This window comes from Ranitomeya variabilis, chromosome 4 (assembly GCF_051348905.1).
Source record: "Ranitomeya variabilis isolate aRanVar5 chromosome 4, aRanVar5.hap1, whole genome shotgun sequence".
Lineage (NCBI taxonomy): Eukaryota > Metazoa > Chordata > Amphibia > Anura > Dendrobatidae > Ranitomeya > Ranitomeya variabilis.
Window position 1 is genome coordinate 207,012,369 of NC_135235.1, and position 18,933 is coordinate 207,031,301.

At 44.8% G+C, this 18,933-nt stretch overlaps 1 protein-coding gene across 1 annotated transcript in view; it reads left to right on the plus strand.

Moving 5' to 3' along the window:
• Positions 1-6,165: 6,165 nt before the first annotated feature.
• The window catches only part of LOC143770283 (cathepsin D-like), a 60,509-nt gene continuing 47,741 nt past the window's right edge, over positions 6,166-18,933 (plus strand). Inside the window, exon 1 of the mRNA XM_077259757.1 lies at positions 6,166-6,355. Coding sequence (XP_077115872.1) covers positions 6,294-6,355 — 62 coding nt within the window. The 5' untranslated portion in view covers positions 6,166-6,293. The remainder of the gene's footprint in view (positions 6,356-18,933) is intronic.

The window sequence follows — 18,933 nt, forward strand, 5'->3', positions numbered from 1 at the left end:
CAACGACCAACGAGCCTGTCTAGGATTCAGACGCCTGGCAGACTCAAGGTAAATCAGATTTTTGTGATCAGTCAAGACCACCACACGATGTCTAGCACCCTCAAGCCAATGACGCCACTCCTCAAATGCCCACTTCATGGCCAAAAGCTCCCGATTACCCACATCATAATTGCGCTCGGCGGGCGAGAATTTTCTAGAAAAGAACGCACATGGCTTCATCACCGAGCCATCGGAACTTCTCTGTGACAAAACCGCCCCCGCTCCAATCTCGGAAGCATCAACCTCAACCTGAAAAGGAAGTGAAACATCTGGTTGACATAACACAGGAGCAGAAGAAAACCGGCGCTTAAGTTCCTGAAAGGCCTCCACAGCCGCAGGAGACCAATTAGCAACATCAGCACCCTTTTTAGTCAAATCAGTCAAAGGTTTAACAACACTGGAAAAATTAGAAATGAACCGACGATAAAAATTAGCAAACCCCAAGAACTTCTGAAGACTCTTAACAGATGTAGGTTGTGTCCAGTCACAAATCGCCTGAACCTTGACGGGATCCATCTCAATAGTAGAAGGAGAAAAAATGTACCCCAAAAAAGAAATCTTCTGGACTCCGAAGAGACATTTTGAGCCCTTCACAAACAGAGAATTGGCCCGCAGGACTTGAAACACCTTCCTGACCTGTAGAACATGAGACTCCCAGTCATCAGAAAACACCAAAATATCATCCAAATACACAATCATAAACTTATCCAGATATTCACGGAAAATATTGTGCATAAAGGACTGAAAGACTGAAGGAGCATTAGAAAGTCCAAAAGGCATTACCAAATACTCAAAATGGCCCTCAGGCGTATTAAATGCGGTTTTCCACTCATCACCCTGCTTTATCCGCACAAGATTATACGCACCGCGAAGATCTATCTTAGTGAACCACCTAGCCCCCTTAATGCGAGCAAACAAATCAGTCAATAATGGCAATGGATACTGATATTTGACTGTAATCTTATTCAGAAGGCGATAATCTATACAAGGCCTCAGGGAACCATCTTTTTTAGCCACGAAAAAAAAACCTGCTCCCAGAGGGGACGAAGATGGACGAATATGTCCCTTTTCCAAGGACTCCTTAATATAATTCCGCATAGCAGTATGCTCTGGCACTGACAGATTAAATAAACGACCCTTAGGGAACTTACTGCCAGGAATTAATTCTATAGCACAGTCACAATCCCTATGAGGAGGGAGCGAATTGAGCTTAGGCTCCTCAAAAACATCCCGATAGTCAGACAAAAACGCAGGGACCTCAGAAGGAGTAGATGAAGCAATTGAAATCAGAGGTGCATCATCATGAACCCCCTGACATCCCCAGCTTAACACAGACATTGTTTTCCAATCCAGGACTGGATTATGAGTTTGTAACCATGGCAGACCAAGCACTTGTACATCATGTAAATTATACAGTACAAGGAAGCGAATCACCTCCTGATGAACGGGAGTCATGCGCATGGTCACTTGTGTCCAGTACTGCGGTTTATTCATAGCCAATGGTGTAGAGTCAATTCCCTTCAAAGGAATAGGAACTTCCAGAGGCTCCAGACTAAAACCGCAGCGTTTGGCAAATGACCAATCCATAAGACTCAGGGCAGCGCCCGAATCCACATAGGCATCGACGGAAATGGATGACAGTGAACAAATCAGAGTTACAGACAAAATGAACTTAGACTGCAGAGTACTAACGGCAAAAGATTTATCAACCTTTTTTGTGCGTTTAGAGCATGCTGATATAACATGAGCTGAATCACCACAATAAAAACACAATCCATTTTTCCGCCTATAATTTTGCCGTTCACTTCTGGACTGAATTCTATCACATTGCATAGTCTCAGGTGCCTGTTCAGAAGACACCGCCAACTGGTGCACAGGTTTGCGCTCCCGTAAACGCCGATCAATCTGAATGGCCATAGTCATAGACTCATTCAGACCTGTAGGCGCAGGGAACCCCACCATAATATCCTTAATGGCCTCAGAAAGACCATCTCTGAAGTTTGCAGCCAGGGCGCACTCATTCCACTGAGTAAGCACCGACCATTTCCGAAATTTTTGACAATATACTTCCGCTTCATCATGCCCCTGAGAGAGGGCTAATAAAGCCTTTTCAGCCTGAATCTCCAGGTTAGGTTCCTCATAGAGCAATCCCAGTGCCAGAAAAAACGCATCCACACTGAGCAATGCAGGATCCCCTGGTGCCAATGCAAATGCCCAATTCTGAGGGTCGCCCCGCAGGAAAGATATTACAATCTTGACCTGCTGAGCAGGGTCTCCAGAGGAGCAAGATTTCAAAGAAAGAAACAATTTGCAATTGTTCCTGAAATTCAGGAAGGTAGATCTATCTCCAGAAAAAAACTCTGGGATAGGAATTCTAGGTTCTGACATAGGAGTGTGAACAACAAAATCCTGTATATTTTGAACTTTTGCAGCAAGACTATTCAGGCTAGAAGCCAAACTCTGGACATCTATGTCAAACAGCTAAGGTCAGAGCCATTCAAGGGTTAAGAGGAGGTAAGAAGCAGCTAGACAGCAATTAAGGGCTAGGCAGCAAAACTCTGAGGGAAAAAAAAAAAATTTCCCTTCAACACTTCTTTTTCTCCTGCTTCAGCCCAAACAATTAACACTTTGTGGGCCGGCTATACTGTCATGTTCCCAATGGCAGGGAATTTGTCAACATAACACAGGCAAAAACAGGACGAGCTCTAGGGTGATGGAACCTGAGCTGACCGCGATCCTGAACCTCAACACTCAACTAACAGTAGCCGGGGAACGTTCCTGGGGGGCCCCTAGACGTCTCGCGCCAGCCGGAGATCTAGCTTCCCCTATCAGAAGAATAACAGACCTCACTTGCCTCCAGAGAAATATTCCCACAGAAATAGCAGCCCCCCACATATAATGACGGTGAAATGAGAGGAAGGCACAAACGTAGTTATGAAAACAGATTCAGCAAAATGAGGCCCGCTTAAGCTAGATAGCAGAGGATACAAAAGGTGAACTACGCGGTCAGCTGAAAAACCCTTCAAAATACCATCCTGAAATTACTTGAACTCATGTGCCAACTCATGGTACATGAGTGGTAATTTCAGCCACTAGAGCAACCAGCAGCAGAGAATTACATATCTGCAAGCTGGACTAAAAAACATGAAAGCAATCATGAAACAGGGAAATACAGACTTAGCTTGTCTTGAAGGCCTAGGAGCAGGTAACAGAGACACACACTGATACATTGATAGCCGGCAAGGGAATGACAGGAAAGCCAGGTTAAATAGGAAACACCCAGCCTCTGATGGACAGGTGGAAACCAGAGACCGCAACCCACCAAAGTCACCCAGTACCAGTTGTAACCACCAGAGGGAGCCCAAAAACAGAATCCACAACAGAGACTATTCAGCAACCAGAGGCTGTGGCAGTGTAAGTATTGTACGAGGCAGCTCAGCGAGATGGTCTGACACTGGGAGGAGCAGAGCAGTGCACTAAGGAGTAGGATGGTGCTTACAAACCGTGCAAGTCACTGGCATGACAATCTGATATTTCTTGGACCAGTCTTGATGTTTCCACTTCCATGTTTTGGTCCGTGGTGGTCAGGTCTCAGCCTTCCTTACCTTGACCTTGTCTCTGTGGTTCTTTCTGACTCAACATATTTTTTTGCTACAAAACTTTTTTATGGTTCTGTGATTGCACCCCAATAACTTCGCAATTTCAGGAGTGCTGCCTCCTTCTGTAAGATGTGCAACAAGGTTTTGTCTTTTCAGAGTCATTTCCATCCCTTTTTGGCCCATTTTTCCTGAGGAAAACAAGCTGCCTAATAATTCCGCACATCTTGATAAAGGGTGTTGTATCTTTAGGCCTCACTCTCCTCATTACACAAATACACATCACCTGATCTGCTTCATCTAATCAGCATTCAAGTTTATACAGCGCGGAGGTGGAAAATCTGCAAAAAAAATTAAATTATGATATAGTCAAAATATTCACTGTTTAATTGTGCTCACAGTGTATAAAGCCATTTTGGTGTTGGCCTGTTGGTGTTCTACGAGTAGACAGTGACCATTTACTGCACTAAAGAGAATGATTCCAATTCAACATTGGCATTTTTTTTTTTTTTGTAAGTAATTTTTTGTATTGTGATTTTTTTTTACAGTTTTTTTCCCTGTCAAAGTGGCGCATGTGTTTTATAAACTTTGTACAAAATATAAAACTCTCGTTATTTTTGCAACTTTTAACAAAAAGTTGCACGTAGTGCTAAAACGTTGCAAAATTTGGGCCAAAACTTCAGGCGTACATTAAATCCTTCTGGGGGAAGGGTCTAGAGTAAAGTGTCGAATCAGCCAAAAATATCTGGAAACCTCAATCCCTGTCCCCAACGCTGAGCATAAAACAAATAAACAGGCATACACTTATAAAATAGACTGCACAACTTAAAATAAGAATCAGGTGCAAATCAATAAGTGACAAAAAAGAAGCAAATGCAATATTGAATCGAGCCCAATATCTATATATTTTTATTGCTTAGAATGCCGAATTCAGGACTTTTAAGATATGCCTAGGAACTCATAGTAAAAATGCCTCCAAAATTAATATTGTTGGGTATGGTTTTGCATAATTCCGCTTTTATGGTTCAATCCAAGGGATCGTCCTGGCAAAATCAGAACCAAGGGCAAGTAAGTTATTGCTCTACTTCATCTGGAAAAAAATAAAGCAACTAGTTTTGATTAAAAATGTCCTAATGCGTAGCTACAGCACCTCTGCCAACTTCCCACAATGAGAAGTTCCCACAATGAGTTTTTAGTGATTTTTTGACAACGCATATTTTTGAAAGATGCAGCGTCTTACATTTCTAGCAAAGTGGATGTGTTCTATAGAAATCTCATGCCCTCTGTGCAACACTAGGGAAGGGGGCAGTGGAGACATCTAGGCAGATCTAACGTCCCCCTGTCTGCCCTAAACGCCTCTATATAGGTTCTGCACCTATCGCCGAGCAGTAACCTAATCCCTGCCTGAACATGGCTATAAGCCATGCTTAGGGAAGGACGGGGTGCTACTAGCCGATCCCCACTACAACTACAGATAGCTGGGATAGGCAACAAGGGGAACACTTATTTTGAGTACCCTCAAAAGAAAAACACAGAAGACCTCCAAACACCAAAGAGGAAGAAAGCCGACTGCTATAGTTCCAAGCCTCAACAGGAAATGGAAATATTACCGGCGACTCCCAGAAGCTGGCAGGAAGTCTATAAACACCCAGGTCCAGGTGTGTCAATTAGAGCCTGGGGGAGGTTGCCACTGGGTCCAAGAGTCAGAAGGATTAGGAAGGCCTATGCAAAGCCAACCGCAGAGACCTTCTGCAGCCAGATGCAGTGCGACTGTCTGCAGCCTCTGACACACCCGTGACAGTTAAGTAACAGGAAAGATTTAAAATAAAGCAGTTTAATTTACAACATAACAAAAACTCACCAAGTATTCATCGTGGTGGCCTCATTCAGATGTCAGATTTTTTTGCGCACGAGAAAATTGGATCAATATTGTGTGGCCTGAGTGTTTCCAATTTTCTCATGGAGAAATAAGAAAAATACATTCTCCACCTTTTTCATTCTTACAGTCCGTGAAAATTGGACTGCACTTGGATGTCATCCAAGTGCAATCCGATTTTTTTCATGGACCCGTTGACACAATTCGTAATGCTTATTTTGGTGAAGAAAAAATGTAGTATACACGGGTATGTCTACAAGGGTCGGTTGGCTAGGACTTTTCTAGCAAACTTCCCTGCAGGTTTGGAAGCTGCAACATATATAAGCCATGTGGATGTATCCTTATAGACGAGCCCTTGTACACGCCTCAATCTTTAGTTACCTCTTTTGCAATTATTATATATAAATTACAAACTTTTTGCAAAAAAACCCCTAAATCTGGCAGTTAGAATTGTGTTGAAGGGTTAATTGGAAACGAGCGGCTTCCCTTCCACTGTTGAGCTCGTTGACCGTCAGCAGCTTCATCTCGTGATTAGTCATGTGCACTTGTTAGACAATTATCATCCAAATGCCGGGAGTGACAAATTCGAGGACCATTTGTGTGACGCCCAGAGAAGCGCGTTTTAGTCTGACTGCTCACTGGTATGCAGAAAAACTGAGCAAGCGCTCAACACAAATGTCAAAATTTTGACTGTTCAAAAACCACAGAGGAAGTGATCCGAGAAGAGGAGCAAAGTGAGCTCTTCAGTGACTGCCCTGACCGGAGGCTCCGCGAGAAGCACAATGAAGATTCAGAGACTTTTTCTGCTTTTCTTTTTCTCGTGGAGCACAAAGGCTCTGATTCGGTAAGTCCAGAAACTATGAATATTGCCGAGCTCAGTGTGATACTGGCCTTTACCCCATCATTGGTGAAACCACTTAACCAAAGAGTAAAAATCTATAAGATATGGCTAAGCGGTAACCTCTAGATGTCATCAAACTCTATCCATGGATGGACTTCCATGGGTCTCCTGACCTGAACTTATCAGCCTCGTGTATGTCTATGAGGAGGTAAACACCAGTCCGGAGACCCAATACAAGGACATCTGAATTTGCCCTTAGATTGTTTTTGCATTTTTCCTTTTGCATTGCTTTTCTTTGGTGTGTCCCAACTTTTTGCCCCTGAGTGTTGGTCCTTCTTTGTGATGCCCCTTTTATGGCAGATATTCAGTAGTCGTCTATATATGTTTTATCCTGACAGTTGTTGACTGCCAACTTTCAGGAGGAACATCATGGTACAATTGGATAAGCTGGAGCTCATGGGGTCCAATGCAAAATTTCCGAAAGGGTCCCCAATCATAACATGTCTTTTCATGAGTCAATGGAACCTGTTGTAACTCCCTGGGCTCCCGGGTGTGAGCACAACCTTTGCACCCACTATAGTTATGCTTGGCACCATACAGGGCCTGATACTGAACTACAGGAGTGTTGCAGCACTGAACACTGCGCTATGAAATAGGTCACCAAAATTAGGAGACTGTGCACAGAGCTATAAGGAGCTGCTGTGTATACAGAGTACAGACCCATTGCAACTGCCGAAGGAAGGAGTCATCACTACATCTGTATGGCTGGAGGGTATACTCGCCCAGTAGCAAACTGAGCAGTGGACAAAACAGCTAGATGTCCTGAAACCTACTACAAGGTCTATCACTCACACGTTTCCCCTACATTATAATTCGCTTTTCTATGAGATCATATAAATTGATGGTATTGGCGCAATACTTCTTGCATCACTTTTTAGGGTTCATGCACACTCTCGTCTCCACTCTTCTGTACTATGGACTCATAGACACTACATGGGCCGCCATAAAGTGCCTCATCTATCATTGTTTCTAGGTTATAATATATTCCACTATTTTTCTTTTTCTATGATCAAATTGGAGATGTGTATGCTCATTATAGCCCCATATCCTCCATTTTCAGACCTGCTGATATGCAGTTTGCAGTCTAAGCCAAGATTCAGATTTTTCTCTTGTAGGTGTGTCTCTCCCAGTAATATAGGCTGGATGTGAGTTCTGTGTGTCTCTCCCAGTAATATAGGCTGGATGTGAGCTCTGTGTGTCTCTCCCAGTAATATAGGCTGGATGTGAGCACTGTCTCTCCCAGTAATATAGGCTGGATGTGAGCTGTGTGTGTCTCCCAGTAATATAGGCTGGATGTGAGCTCTGTGTCTCTACCAGTAATATAGGCTGGATGTGAGCTGTGTGTGTCTCTCCCAGTAATATAGACTGGATGTGAGCTCTGTGTGTCTCTCCCTGTAATATAGGCTGGATGTGAGCACTGTGTCTCTCCCAGTAATATAGGCTGGATGTGAGCTCTGTGTCTCCCAGTAATATAAGCAGGATGTCTGCTCTGTGTGTCTTCCAGTAATATAGGCTGGATGTGAGCTCTGTGAATTTCTACCAGTAATATATGCTGGATGTGAGCTCTGTGTGTGTCTCCCAGTAATATAGGCTGGATGTGAGCTCTGTGTGTCGCTCCCAGTAATATAGGCTGGTGTGAGCTCCGTGTGTCTCCCAGTTATATAGGCTGGATGTGAGCTCTGTGTGTCTCCCAGCAATATAGGCTGGATATGAGCTCTGTGTGTCTCCCAGTAATATAAGCTGGACGTGAGCTCTGTGTGTTTCCCAGTAATATCAGCAGGATGTGAGCTGTGAGTGTCTCCCAGTAATATAGGCTGGATGCGAGCTCTTTGTGTCTCCCAGTAATATAGGCTGGATGTGAGCTCGGTGTTTATCTCTGAGTAATATAGGCTGAATGTGAGCTTTGTGAGTCTTTCAGTCAGATGTGAGCTCTATGATTCTCTCCCTGTAGTTTAGGCTGGGTGTGAGCTGTGTGTCTCTCCCTGAAATGTAAGCTGCATGTGACTTCTGAGTGTCATTCCCACTAATATAGGCTGGATGTGATCTTTGTGTGTTCCTAGTAATGTTGGCTGGTTGTGAGTTTTGTGTGTCTCTCCCAGTAATATAGGCTGGATGTGAGCTCTGTGTGTCTCCCCCAGTAATATAGGCTGGATGTTAGATGTGTGTCTCCCAGTAATATATGATGGATGTGAGCTCTGTGTGTCTCTCCCAGTAATATAGGCTGGATGTGATCTTTGTGTGTTCCTAGTAATGTTGGCTGGTTGTGAGTTTTGTGTTTCTCTCCCAGTAATATAGGCTTGCTGTGAGATTTGTGTGTCTCCCAGTAATATAGGCAGGATGTGAGCTCTGTGTATCTCTTCCTGTAATATAGGCTGGATGTGAGCTCTGTGTGTCTCCCAGTAATATAGGCTGGATGTGAGCTCTGTGTGTCTCCCAGTAATATAGGCTGGATGTGAGCTCTGTGTGTCTCCCAGTAATACAGGCTGGATATGAGCTCTGTGTGTCTCTCCCAGTAATATAGGCTGGATGTGAGCTCTGTGTGTCTCCCAGTAATATAGGCTGGATGTGAGCTCTGTGTGTCTCCCAGTAATATAGGCTGGATGTGAGCTCTGTGTGTCTTGCCCAGTAATATAGGATGGATGTGAGCTCTGTGTGTCTCTCCCAGTAATATAGGCTGGATGTGAGCTGTGTGTCTCCCAGTAATATAGGCTGGATGTGAGTTCTGTGTGTCTCCCAGTAATACAGGCTGGATGTGAGCTCTGTGTGCCTCCCAGTAATATAGGCTGGCTGTGAGATTTGTGTGTCTCCCAGTAATATAGGCTGGATGTGAGCTCTGTGTGTCTCCCAGTAATATAGGCTGGATGTGAGCTCTGTGTGTCTCCCAGTAATATAGGCTGGATGTGAGCTCTGTGTGTCTCCCAGTAATACAGGCTGGATGTGAGCTCTGTGTGTCTCTCCCAGTAATATAGGCTGGATGTGAGTTCTGTGTGTCTCCCAGTAATATAGGCTGGATGTGAGCTCTGTGTCTCCCAGTAATATAGGCTGGATGTGAGCTCTGTGTGTCTTGCCCAGTAACATAGGATGGATGTGAGCTCTGTGTGTCTCTCCCAGTAATATAGGCTGGATGTGAGCTCTGTGTGTCTCCCAGTAATATAGGCTGGATGTGAGTTCTGTGTGTCTCCCAGTAATACAGGCTGGATGTGAGCTCTGTGTGCCTCCCAGTAATATAGGCTGGCTGTGAGATTTGTGTGTCTCCCAGTAATATAGGCTAGTTGTGAGCTCTGTGTGTCTCCTAGTAATATAGGATGGATGTGAGCTCTTTGTCTCTCCCAGTAATATAGGATGGATGTGAGCTGTGTGTGCCTCTCCCAGTAATATAGGCTGGATGTGAGCTCTGTGTGTCTCCCAGTAATATAGGATGGATGTGAGCTCTGTGTGTCTCTCCCAGTAATATAGGCTGGATGTGAGCTCTGTGTGTCTCTCCCAGTAATATAGGCTGGATATGAGCTCTGTGTGTCTCTCCCAGTAATATAGGCTGGATGTGAGGTATGTGTGTCTCGCCCAGTAATATAGGCTGGATGTGAGCTATGTGGGTCTCTCCCAGTAATATAGGTTGGATGTGAGATCTGTGTGTCTCTCCCTATGATGTAGGATGCCCGTGAAGTCTGAACATCTCTCCCAGTAATATAGGCTGTGTGAACTTTTGTATGTCTCTCCCAGTAATATGGGCTGAGTCTGAGCTCTCCTATTAGTCCTACTAGTATAAGGTGGATGCGATCTTTATTTATTTATAGAAATTCAGTGTACTACTGTCCTTATTAGCTCACAGCTGTTATCCAGCCCCTATTTTCTCTTCATGTGCTTTCTTCTTTTTCTATAGCCATCTTCTGCCCTCTCTAAAACTGTAGATACTTTCTCCATAATGCGGAAATCTGTACCCAACCCTCTCCCTAATGCTATATGTGACACAGAGAGCGGAACAGAGAGAACCAAGAGCTCTGATGGATTTGAAACATTTTTTATGCAGATCAGTTGATAAAGACCTGTCAGTCTCTGCTGCAGCAAAATTATAGAATTTTTTTTAAATAAACATGATTTAGAAAGTTGCTTAACCCTTCACCTCACAGCCATTTTCCGTTTTACCTCCCCTTCTCCCAGAGCCATAACTCCTATATTTCTATCCACATAGACATATGAGGACTTGTTGTTTGCGGGACGAGTTGTACTTTTGAGTGACACCATTCATTTTACCACATAGTGTACTTGAAAATAGGGATAAAAAATTCAAGTGCGGTGAAATTGTGAACCCCCCCCCAATTCTGACATTTTGACACGTTTCTTTGGGAATTGTTTTCACAGTGTACATTTTGTGATACCAATAACCATGCAATATAATTGTCCTCATCCGTACCATCATTGCAATACCAAACATGTCCAGGTTTTTTTATTATGTTAGTGGTGAAAAAAAATCAGAAGTTTGCAGAAAAAAAAAGTTTGGACTTGTGTTAAATGCCGCTATCAGCGATTGACACCTGCATTTAACGGGTTAACAATCGCGGGCTGAGCACCAGTCTACCCTCAATTGTTAGGGGCAGGTCCTGGCTGTAATACACAGCCATCACCTGCTCTGTATGGGGCGGGCCCGCTCCGTACACTCGCTCCCGACATGCGCCGTAAATATACGGCAGATGTCACAAAAGAAGTAAATGATGAAAAATGTTCTGTGCGAAGATGTTCATAACCTTTAAACATTTTTTTAACCCGTTCTCCCTTCTCACATCCCTGCCCAGCTGTTCAGATCGGTATCTCAGGACTTTGTTAACTCTTTGTTCTCTTATCAGTTATCGCATGGTGGGTAATCTGCGTAAACTTGTTCCGACTTGCAGCTATGTACAATGACATAATAATGGCCGGTGTGAAGGTCAGCGTACAGCGGCTTATTAAGAGCTCTGCCCTGTAAGAAGTCCTGCACCTATGAGAGAGCCATCAATATGTTCACTTTTTACATAGAAATGTTAAAGGGTCATTATCAAAGAACAAGTTATCCTCTATCTATAGGAGATAACTTGCTGATCCTTGGGGATCCAACTTCGAGGACCTACTGTGATTCCAAGATTTGAGCTTTGGAATCCTGAAAATGGGGCCCTGTAGCGCCCCCTCTGGATGGCCTTCACCCGATTAATTTTCTATGGAACTGCCGAGTCCAGTTATTTCCGTCATTCCCATAGATGAAGAATGGAGCGGAGGCTCAGCACATGCACCTCCGCTTCATCTGATTTTCGTGGTTCCAAAGTCCCAATATCGGGATAGTTAGCCGTCCCCACTATCAGATCCTCACTGATCTTTTTTTTTCCTACCCTTTGCACAGGGGATTACTTGTTTTTGGGGAGTAAAACCCTTTAAGTAATTTTGCAAGTTCATGATTTTGAGTTAAAGCCTGGATTCATCTCTGAAAATACATCAATGTGCCTTTATAGGGCGCTGCACCCATCGGCAGCAATCGAGACTTAAATGCCGCTGTCATTTAATTAATTAAATCCTGAGAGGGATGGTTTACCATGACATACATGTGCATATGTGCCATCTTGTGGCTCCTATGAATCTCATCCTGTGGCTGAAGATCATTAATTTTATCATGTATTACAATACTAAAATATTGGAATATATTGTGCAAGCGATGAAATGATCACAGGTGTAAGTACTCTAATGGTGGCTAAGAAAATATGTTAAATAACACCCAGTATCCCATTCTGAGAAAATGAAATAGGTATTGCCTCTCCCGAAAAAATTATCTATCTTGCACTATAAAGGCTGTAAAGAAAGACAGAGTTAAAATGCCAGAATTGCTGCTTTGTCATAAAAAAAAATAAAAATACATATTTTATTTGTTTTACATATATATATATATATATATTTTTTAAATTTATTTATTTATAGTTCTCAGTAAAAAGGGACACATACAATTTTTTTCCCATACTTCCAAGTTTTTTTAAACAGTAAAATATTTTAAAAAAAATGTAAAAAATCTATCGTACTGAATTGCAAAAATCAAGTTGCCAGGTAATTTTTTTACTTTTTATTTTTTACTGTTTTCCAATACATTTTATGATAAAGTGATTGATGCTGTTCAAAATAACAACTCTTCCCGCAAATAATGAAAATGGCAACCGAAAAATAAAACAATCTAATTAATTTTATATTGTAGTAGTTTGTCTCAAGCCTGTATGTATACTTTTGATTGAGTTGTGCCAATATTTAGTAATAATGAGTAATAGTAATAACTTTGGGTATTGTTAACGCCTCTATTTCCCCTGCAATTCACAAGCCAATATGAGTTTCGCAGAACCTGGTTTCGTTCTTGCATGTATCACAATTGTTTCCGTATAATTATTTGACCTTCAACTTCCTGAGTCCTGTATAAAACTACAAAAGGACTTGCAAATGTAAAACTTTTCAGAACCCATTGCTTTCCTGAGCTGTGTAAAACAATATATAGCAGTCCGTGCAAAATAATAAGCTAATGTTTCACAACTTTTTCACATCTTTTGATCAAGTGTGATAAGTTGGGGGAAGTTTGCACAGACATCCTGTCCCATAATCTCATTCCGGTCTTAGTCACATGTATCTTTATCAGATCTGTACTCCCAGATGTATTCAGCAAAAAAACAAACTGGGCGGTTATACAAGGTCCGTTACAGAGAAAATGGGGTCTCTTCAGAGAGAAAGAGGACTAGAACTCTAGTGCCACCTATCGGAAGTGGCTATCCTAAAAGTCAATATCGACTCTCTAACAAGCCTTGTCACATAACTTAGCATAAAAGCCAAAATTTCAATTTGCAGATACTGTGTTTTGGGGTACTGCCCCTCATCAGTGCAAAGTGTGAGACCTGGTTCTGCCCCTCATCAGTGCAAAGTGTGAGACCTGGTTCTGCCCCTCATCAGTGCAAAGTGTGAGACCTGTTTCTGCCCCTCATCGGTGCAAAGTGTGCGACCTGGTTCTGCCCCTCATCAGTGCAAAGTGTGAGATCTGGTTTGGCTGTGTGAGAGACTTCTGACCAGATCTCACACTTTGCACTGATGACAGGCAGTACCCCGAGACACAGGAGGTCTTTGTACAGTGAGGGAGAGCAGGTGACCATTACAGGTCACCGCTTCTCCTTCCCTGCACAAGACCTCCTGTGTTTTGGGCTACAGCCCCTCCTCATTGAAAAGTGTGACAACTAGTTTGGCTGTGTGAGAGACTTTTGAATAGATCTCACACTTTACACTGACGAGAGGCAGTACAACGAGACACAGGAGGTCTTTGTGCAGGAAGAGAAAGGAGGTGACCATCACAGGTCACCTCCTCTCCTTCCCTGCACAAAGACCTCCTGTGTTTTGGGCTACAGCCACTCCTCAGTGCATAGTGTGAGAACTGGTTTGGCTGGATGAGAGACTTCTGAATAGATCTCACACTTTGCACTGAGGAGGAGCAGTACCCCGAAACACAGGAGGTCTTTGTACAGGGAGGGAGAGGAATTAACCATTACAGGTCACCTTCTCTCCTTTCCTGCACAAGACCTCCTGTGTTTTGGGCTACAGCCCCTCAGTGCATAGTGTGAGAACTGGTTTGGCTGGGTGAGAGACTTCTGAATAGATCTCACACTTTGTACTGAGGAGAGTCAGTACCTCGAGGCACAGGAGGTCTTTGTTCAGGGAGGGAGAGGAGGTGGCCATCACAGGTCTCTTCCTCCTCTCCTTCCCTGCACAAAGACCTCTATACAGGTCACTGAGCATGCCCACAACACTCCCAAATAGAAGTGTATGATTAATTTGTGAGTGGTGTGGTGGATTCTTTATGATCTATACATAGGTGTTACTGTACCCATCCTTGTAGTCCTGCCTGTGATGGTAATGAGATGATTGTTGGAAAATGATCTCTACAGAATGTGTCAGGCAATTATGAGATTTAGTGGTGAAAGTGAAAACTGCAATAGTTCAGTGATTTTTTAAAAAGCTAGTTACATGTAATAGTTAAAAAAAATCTATTTTTTTATTTTTAAATTTTGAGTCAGATGTTCGTATAAATCAGAACGAGATCTATAAAGCTGTCACTCTTGGGTTGGGAGAGTCGGTAGCAAGCCCACGCATTGAGATCCAATCTCCGCAGATGTCTCACTGCTTATTCCCACGGGATATGTAATAATTCACTGACTGCTGGGGGTCTCACTGCTGCACCCCCCCCCCCCCCCCCCCACACACACACACACACACACTTATCCTAAGAACAGGGCTGGGAAATACCATATCAGACTGGAATGTTGGCTATACCCACTAAAAAAAAGTGTGAAACACATCGCAAAAACAAACATCCGAAAACTGATTATTTTGGAATTACAGACTAATGATAATCACTAGCGATCATTATAGTTGGTTCCATTTGTGAAAAAATGTGTGCAAAGTCATAACACACAGTGGCAAACATAGAAGAGATGGGCATAGCCGAGATCAAAATGAACCCCCATTATGGTATCACTAAGTCCTCAAAGTGGTGGAGGCCCCTGGGTATGTTCCCCGGTCTATAGTGCTGATTCCAGAACAGAAGGACTGATGTTTTAGACCCTTTTTATGACCATTGGGCCATTCCTAACCCTCTTTTTAGAGCTCAGTATGAGGTGGTACCAGAATGTTCCTGCCATCCAATAACAAAAAAAAGATGGGACTAACCTGGATCGGCTCCCTCTTTGCACGACCATGAACATTCTTTTTCTTTAAGAGCTTGAAGTTTCAAGGGTGCCCAGGATGAGATATCAAGCTCAGCTACTTGAGAATAAGTGTCTTTGATTTGGCCATTGTCCTACAGACGTGTGACACATTGCTTTTTAACAAGACCAAATGGAAGTCTGGTGAGGACGCACTCAATAACTTTCCATTTACCCGATACATTAGATATGCATTCTGTATTATTTATAATGCAATCATTTTAAGAGACGAACTCCTTACATTGGGACATCTGCTTCTCTTGCAAATAATTGGCAAGTGATTGTAAGAATATAAAACCTTTCTGGCTGGTGTAATGGAAGCCTATGATGAAATTACAAGATAGTAAAACCGCTTGGAATCTTTTGGACGTCTTTATGTCACAGGTCCAAAAAAGTTAAAAATATATGTTGTATAATATGAGATTGTCCTGCAAAATGTTCAAGATCTGTACACTGCATCCTTAATGTGCACTTGTCACGGGTTTGTCAGGTTTGACAGACAGTCATCCTGGATCCGGCTCTAGAAGGTCATTGCGATTAGCTCTGCAAGCACCTTCTTGATTTTTTCATCTCCTTTATGGAATGATATCTTTCCCCCTCTAGGACCTAACAATTACCTCCACGTTCTGCTGCTAATTAGCACACCCTTTCTGAAGGTTTAAGTACCTTCAGTCTCTTCAGCAAGGTGCTGGTGTTAGCTCAATTTCCCTCTGGTTGGAAGTACTAGTCGGCTAGTGTCTTCTTGGAGTACTCTTGGAGGATTGCTGGCGTGATATCTCGGTGGTCTTCTCAAGCTAAGTGTATCCCCTCATTTGTCCACCCTCTCTGTCTTTAGTTGTAGTGGGGGCTGACTGGCGCTTACCTTGTCCTTTCCATATCCAGGGCTTATCGCTAGCGTCACGCAGGGTTTAGGTTCCTGCTCAGCGATAGGTGCAAACAGGGGTGTATTAAGGGTAGCCAGGGCCCTGGGCTGTTCAGACACTGTGGGCCCCCCGGTCATGTGACGGGGTCATGCAACGGGGTCATCATATACCTGAACCTGATTATTTCAGAAAAATAGTTGCTATGTGAAACTATAACCTGTCAAACATCCATTGATCTAGTCAATTTACCCTTCAGTTCAGTATATAGTATACAGTGTATAGTGTCAGTGTATAGGTAACACTGACTCACCAGTGCCGTCTCTAGGTGAAGTCCTTCATCTTTCATCCAGCACAGACTGCCATCACTTCATTCAGCCAGGACTCGTCTCTGCAGGAAATAACACAGTTATCTCGAGCTCCTCTTATAGAACACATTACTTAATTTTTCCCAACTTCTACATTGCACCACATGAAGAAAAAGAGGCAACATAGTGTCACTCTACACAGTAACAGGACCGCCCCCCCCCCCCCATTTAAAACAGTGTCCTCAAAAAATAAAATACATCACTGCAGTAATAATATCCCTTAATTAGCCCCTATGATAATAATAATATCCTCCATCCTGGCCCCGTGTATAATTCCTGGCTCCAGCCATATGTTCTCCCATCCTGCCCTCATGAGTATCCATCCTGCCCCATATGATCTCCCCATCCTGCCCCATATGATCTCCTCATCAGACTCCATCGTATCCATCCTGCCCCATGATCCTGCACGATCTGTCTCCAATCCTGCCCCATGTCTTTCTTTCTGCCCCATGTCTCCAATCATGCGCCGTATCTACATTCTGCCCATGCCTCCAGTCCTGCCCCCAGTGTGTCCAGCATATTGCCCCAGTGTGTCCAGAATATTGCCCCCAGTGTGTCCAGCATATTGCCCCCAGTGTGTCCAGCATATTGCCCCCAGTTTGTGCAGCATTCTGCCCCAGTGTCTCCAGCATATTGCCCCCAGTGTGTCCAGCATATTGCCCCCAGTGTGTCCAGCATATTGCCCCCAGTTTGTCCAGCATTCTGCCCCAGTGTCTCCAGCATATTGCCCCCAGTGTGTCCAGCAATCTGCCCCAGTGTCTCCAGCATATTGCCCCCAGTGTGTCCAGCATATTGCCCCCAGTTTGTCCAGCATTCTGCCCCAGTGTCTCCAGCATATTGCCCCCAGTGTGTCCAGCATATTGCCCCCAGTGTCTCCAGCATATGGCCCCCAGTGTGTCCAGCATACTGCCCCCAGTGTGTCCAGCATATTGCCCCCAGTGTGGCCAGCATATTGCCCCCAGTTTGTCCAGCATTCTACCCCAGTGTCTCCAGCATATTGCCCCCAGTGTGTCCTTCAATCTGCCCCAGTGTCTCCAGCATATTGCCCCCAGTGTGTCCAGCATCCTGCCCCCAGTGTGTCCAGCATATTGCCCCCAGTGTGTCCAGCATCCTGCCCCCATTGTGTCCAGCATATTGCCCCCAGTGTGTCCAGCATATTGCCCCCAGTGTGTCCAGCATCCTGCCCCCAGTGTGTCCAGCATATTGCCCCCCGTGTGTCCAGCATATTGCCCCCAGTGTGTCCAGCATATTGCCCCCCGTGTGTCCAGCATATTGCCCCCAGTGTGTCCAGCATATTGCCCCCAGTTTGTCCAGCATATTGCCCCCAGTGTGTCAGCATCCTGCCCCCAGTGTGTCCAGCATATTGCCCCCAGTGTGTCCAGCATATTGCCCCCAGTGTATCCAGCATATTGCCCCCAGTTTGTCCAGCATATTGCCCCCAGTGTGTCCAGCATATTGCCCCCCAGTGTGTCCAGCATATTGCCCCCAGTGTGTCCAGCATATTGCCCCCAGTGTGTCCAGCATCCTGCCCCCAGTGTGTCCAGCATATTGCCCCCAGTGTGTCCAGCAATCTGCCCCAGTGTCTCCAGCATATTGCCCCCAGTGTGTCCAGCATCCTGCCCCCAGTGTGTCCAGCATACTGGCCCGGGCCCCCCAGATTGCCGCCCGTTCGCAATAAAAAAAAGAGTTCTCCTCACCTGTCTGCGCTCCAGCTGTGAAGCTCTCTCCTCGCAGCTGAAGCGCGCACTCGCCGGCGACTGACAATGACATCAGACACCGGCGACGTGCGCGCTGCGGCTGATGTCAGCTGCCAGCCTCCAATTGGCTGGAGGCTGTTAACTATTGATGTGCGGGCGCGGGCCCGCACATCAATAGCGTTTAACTGCCGCAGTGCCGGTAGGGGCCCGGTGAGCAGATGAGACAGGGCCCGATGTGGGCCCCCTCTGCCCACCGGGCCCATACGCCAGTCAGGGCAGTAATGTCCTGATTGCGGTGGTCAATCTGAGCGGTAGCCCAGGGCCCCCCCACACCACTGGGCCCTGGGCTACCGCCCAGATTGACCCTATTATAATCCGCCCCTGGGTGCAAAACCTATTTAGGGATGTCAGGTGAGACAGGGTTTTGTTAGATCTGCCTAGGGGTCTCCACTCTCCCCTTCCCTAGAGTTTGGGGTTCCCCTCCTTCTTCCCGATGTTGTACACCTTGCTTCTCCCTCACCCAGCATTGGGTTGAAGGTGAAACGGCTGCATGAGTCAGCTTGTGGTCAGCCTGGAGTGGGTCGTTAAGCTCCCTGTAGTGCTTAGAGAGCACAAAAGGGACTTTTTCTTCCAGTAGGGGTCAAAGAGGTCCAGCAGCGCTACAAGATAGGGGCATAAGCACTCGCCATTAAGGTACAACACTCTATGGCTTAGATAGGGCCAAGAAGGTCCAGTCTGATCTGTAGTGTGTGAGGTCTGTCCCAGGTGAAGTACACTTGTTTTCCTGTGTAAGAAAGAACCTGAATTTGAAGGGCCAGGTGTTTGCCACAGCAAATGAATGAGTGAAGAGTGCAT